Source organism: Oryzias melastigma, linkage group LG5, assembly GCF_002922805.2.
Source record: "Oryzias melastigma strain HK-1 linkage group LG5, ASM292280v2, whole genome shotgun sequence".
NCBI classification, from domain to species: domain Eukaryota; kingdom Metazoa; phylum Chordata; class Actinopteri; order Beloniformes; family Adrianichthyidae; genus Oryzias; species Oryzias melastigma.
Window position 1 is genome coordinate 31,104,466 of NC_050516.1, and position 3,818 is coordinate 31,108,283.

General features: G+C 37.8%; 1 protein-coding gene across 2 annotated transcripts in view; it reads left to right on the forward strand.

The window, feature by feature from the left end:
- Positions 1-322: 322 nt before the first annotated feature.
- The window catches only part of strip1 (striatin interacting protein 1), a 16,335-nt gene continuing 12,839 nt past the window's right edge, over positions 323-3,818 (forward strand). Inside the window, exons 1-7 of one of the 2 annotated variants that reach the window (XM_024269525.2) lie at positions 323-506; positions 2,678-2,747; positions 2,824-2,898; positions 2,972-3,106; positions 3,192-3,312; positions 3,384-3,559; positions 3,639-3,766. In XM_024269525.2, the coding sequence (XP_024125293.1) occupies positions 396-506; positions 2,678-2,747; positions 2,824-2,898; positions 2,972-3,106; positions 3,192-3,312; positions 3,384-3,559; positions 3,639-3,766 (816 nt within the window). In that variant the 5' untranslated portion in view covers positions 323-395. The remainder of the gene's footprint in view (positions 507-2,677; positions 2,748-2,823; positions 2,899-2,971; positions 3,107-3,191; positions 3,313-3,383; positions 3,560-3,638; positions 3,767-3,818) is intronic. The other variant, XM_024269526.2, reaches the window with a different exon arrangement.

Below are 3,818 nucleotides of genomic sequence, written 5' to 3' on the forward strand. Positions count from 1 at the left end.
AACTTAGGTCTGGAATTTGACAATTTCCTTTTTGAACATGACAACAAAATAAATAGTTTTTTGCTGTCAGGATAACAGCATACAGCGATGTTCTTTTGTCTGAAAGTTTGATTGTTCCCTAGTTTTACTCATAGGATTAGTCTAAAAAAATATTCATTTACATGCATTTCACAAACAAATTATAATTGTTTTATTTTAATTTACTTTATTTTATTTTATTTTAATTTTAATTTTAATTTTAATTTTTATTCTTATTTTTATTTTTATTTTTATTTTTTATTTTATTTAGACAGGATATGTTATGTTATTAAAATGTTTATTTAAAAAAACGGCGCTGACGTCACAGGGAACTCTCGCAGTCAAACTCTCGTCTCGCGAGAATATATGTCAGCGGAATGGATCTCGGTGGGAATGGCGGAGGTCTGCCGGTAAACAATAAACAGAGAGCAATGACACCGAATAAAAGCAGAGGCGAATTCCCCCGGAATTCAAGAAAAGACTCAGACGTACGTACACACAGTTTGTGTCATCTGTTTTTCTAAAAACTTTGTTTTGATAGCGGTTAAAAGGGAAAGGCCCGAATTTAGCTAAAATGTTAGCTAATTCTGCATGAGTGGCCTAAACTGTATTTATGACACGATTAGCTAAATAATTATCCTTTGAAAATACCCAGACCTGCTCCAAGGCGGGGTCTATTGAATTGAATTTCCGTGTTAACCTGTGAAACGATGCAAATGGGGGCTGGTCGATAGGATTGGTTAGCTGATGAGAGCTGACTCAGGCCAGCTTTGGCAGACTGTCAGGAACTGGTCTGCCCGTCGAAAAACTGCAAATTTCAGCTTTTCTGTCTTCAGTTTATATTGTTTACAGTTTGCGACAGTGCCTATTTACGGCACCTGCACCTGTGTGTTTGTTTACAGTATAGGAGGTGTCTGATATCAGGTATTGGACACTGACTTGCATTTATGTTATTGTTGCTATTGTGAAAAAATATAAATTATTGTTTTAAAACATTATGAAAAAAAACATGTTTTTTTTCTTTAAATGAAAAAGTACTCGATGCTTAAAAATCTGTCAAAGTTTTTTGGTTTGACTTTGGTCAACTACAAATTATTGATGGAGGAAGTTCATGGAGTGATGTGTACTCTCATTTAGTGCTGCCACAAACGATCATTTTAGTAGTCGCCTAAATCACCGATTATTTTTTTAGTCGACTAATCGGGTCATACACAACGTGGATGTAAAACACACATTTTAAACATCATTTGCTTTAAACTAAAAAAATGGCCCCTGAAGATGCTATTATTGATAGCTAAAAACACTTAAATTAATAGCTAAAATTGCTAAAGCTAATAGCTGAAAACACTGAAGCTGATAGCCAGCTAAAATGTTAGTTAAATGTCATATTAGCCTAAAAAACTGAAAAAGGTTAAGTTAGCTAAAACAGCTAACATCCAACGGAAATATTAGCTAAAATCCAAGTTAGCTCAAAAAACAGAAAAAGGCCTACATTAGCCATAACAGTTAGCATACAGCTGAAATATTAGCTAAACTACAAATTAACCTAAGAAACTGAAAAAAATCCTAAGTAGATAAATGTGTTTACCACCTGACCCATTAAAAAACAGCACTTTCCATTGTCCTCACACAGTAGTTCAACTGAAAGGCAGACTTATCTTGATTGTTGTTATTGTAAGAGGACTCCAGCATCAAATGTTTTATGGTTTGTGTACAGAGTTAGAAAAATGACTGTCAGAGAAAAACTATTGAGGAACAGAAAAAGATTTATCCTCAAGATACTAAAATTAAAGTACAAATTTATATTCTGAGGCTACAAACTAGAATTTTGATTTGGTTTCTGTAGTGTTGACAGATACATGAGATGTCTGACCCGTTTTACTTCAGCTTCACTGAAATAAATTTGCACAACAGCTGATTTGTAAATAGCTGTAGTCATTTACAGATGCAGTTTATTGCTTATTACTTATATTTGTATTAATATTCAGCTACTATGTTCTTTTTATACATCCAGTAAATATCCTTTATCTTGCAACAATCACAGCCTAAACATAAACATTTATGGTTTTCAAGAAAGCCACACATAGCCAAATTTTAAATAATTCATTTCTTTAATCTTCATAGAAAAAATAATACTAAAACATTTTAAAAATTAGATATATAGCATTACCTGATGCTCGTGTGACTGCTGTAAGCTGAATGTGGTGGTTGAAGATGTTAGTGCTGATAGCTGAAAATGCTGAAATTGATAACTAAAAACGCTGAAGCTGATAGATAGCTAAAATATGAGCTAAATGCCAAATTAGTCAAAAAATAACTGGTAAAATGTCTAATTTAGCCAAAAGAGATGGCATAAAGCTAAAATATTGGCTAAACTCCAAAATAGCCTAAAAATCTGAGAAAAAGTCTAAATTGGCCAAAACAGCTATCATGTAGCTGAAATATCAGCTAAATACCAAATTAGCAAAAAAACTGAAAAAAGCCCAAATTAGAAAATTGGAATTAAAAGTCACGTTCTATGGGGGTTTTGATCTGTGTTTCTGATAGTATGTGGGGGGCCTGATGTGGCCCGCGGGCCGTAGTTTGTGGCCCCCTGCAATAAACCCTTTGAATCTTGAATCTTCACTTCAAACTTCCTGTTTGTGTGGTCTGTCTACAGGGTCTGTCTGAGTCTCCGGATCTGGAGTTTGAATATTCTGATACAGACAAATGGGCTTCAGAGCTGTCAGGTCGGTACAGCTGAGATTTTCTATAGTAGAAATCTGTTTAATAGCAAAGTTTCATGTTTTTGTTCTTCTGTTTCAGAGCTTTACAGCTACACCGAAGGACCAGAGTTTGCTCTGAACAGGAAGTGCTTTGAGGAGGAGTTCAGCACTCATGGTACGTTGAGGATATGAGTAACTAAAGACTGCACATGTATGAATGTAATCGTACTTCTTCTATGGTGCCTCAGTGTCAGACAAAAAGTGGACGGAGCTGGACGCAGCTCAGCACCGAGCGCACGCCATGCGCCTCCTGGACAGTCTGGAAGTCATCGTTCGGGAGAAGAGGCTGAAGGTTGCCAGAGCTATTCTCTACATGACTCAGGGTCAGCGCTCCCCACTTTTAGTGAACTTTTAGAGAAACGTGAAATTTGTTGCTGTCTTTTTAACATTGTTTTTGTCTTTCTGCAGGGACTTTTGCAGAGTGCAGCTCAGAGGTTGAGGTGCAATACTGGATGAGATATAACATATTTCTGCTGCTGGATGTGGGGACCTTCTCTGCTCTGGTAGAACTGCTCAACATGGAGATGGAGTACGTTCAGATTGTGGCATTTTACGCTCGATGAGATAAAGCTTGTGTAGTGATCCACTTTCTCTCCTCAGTAACAGTGCTGCCTGCAGCAGTGCGGTCAGAAAACCCGCCATCTCCCTCGCCGACAGCACCGAGCTGAGGGTTCTGCTCAACATCATGTACCTGATGGTGGAAACGATCCAGCAGGACGATCCGGCCGATAAGCCCGAGTGGAAGACCATGAGGGAAACCTTCAGAGCAGAACTGGGTGAGTGAAGTTAGAGCTCCTGTGGTTGGTCGGTCAGTCGGTGGGCGGATAGACTTCGAGACTGTCTGCTCTCATCCAGGTTCTCCTCTGTTCAACAACGAACCCATTTCTGTCACGCTCTTCGGGATGGTCACCAAGTTCTGCAGCGGCCACGCCCCTCACTTCCCAATGAAAAAAGTGCTGCTGTTGTTGTGGAAAAGCATTCTGGTAAGAAACGTCTACTTTTTATTAGAACCGGGAATTGATGAAAAAAATTAAT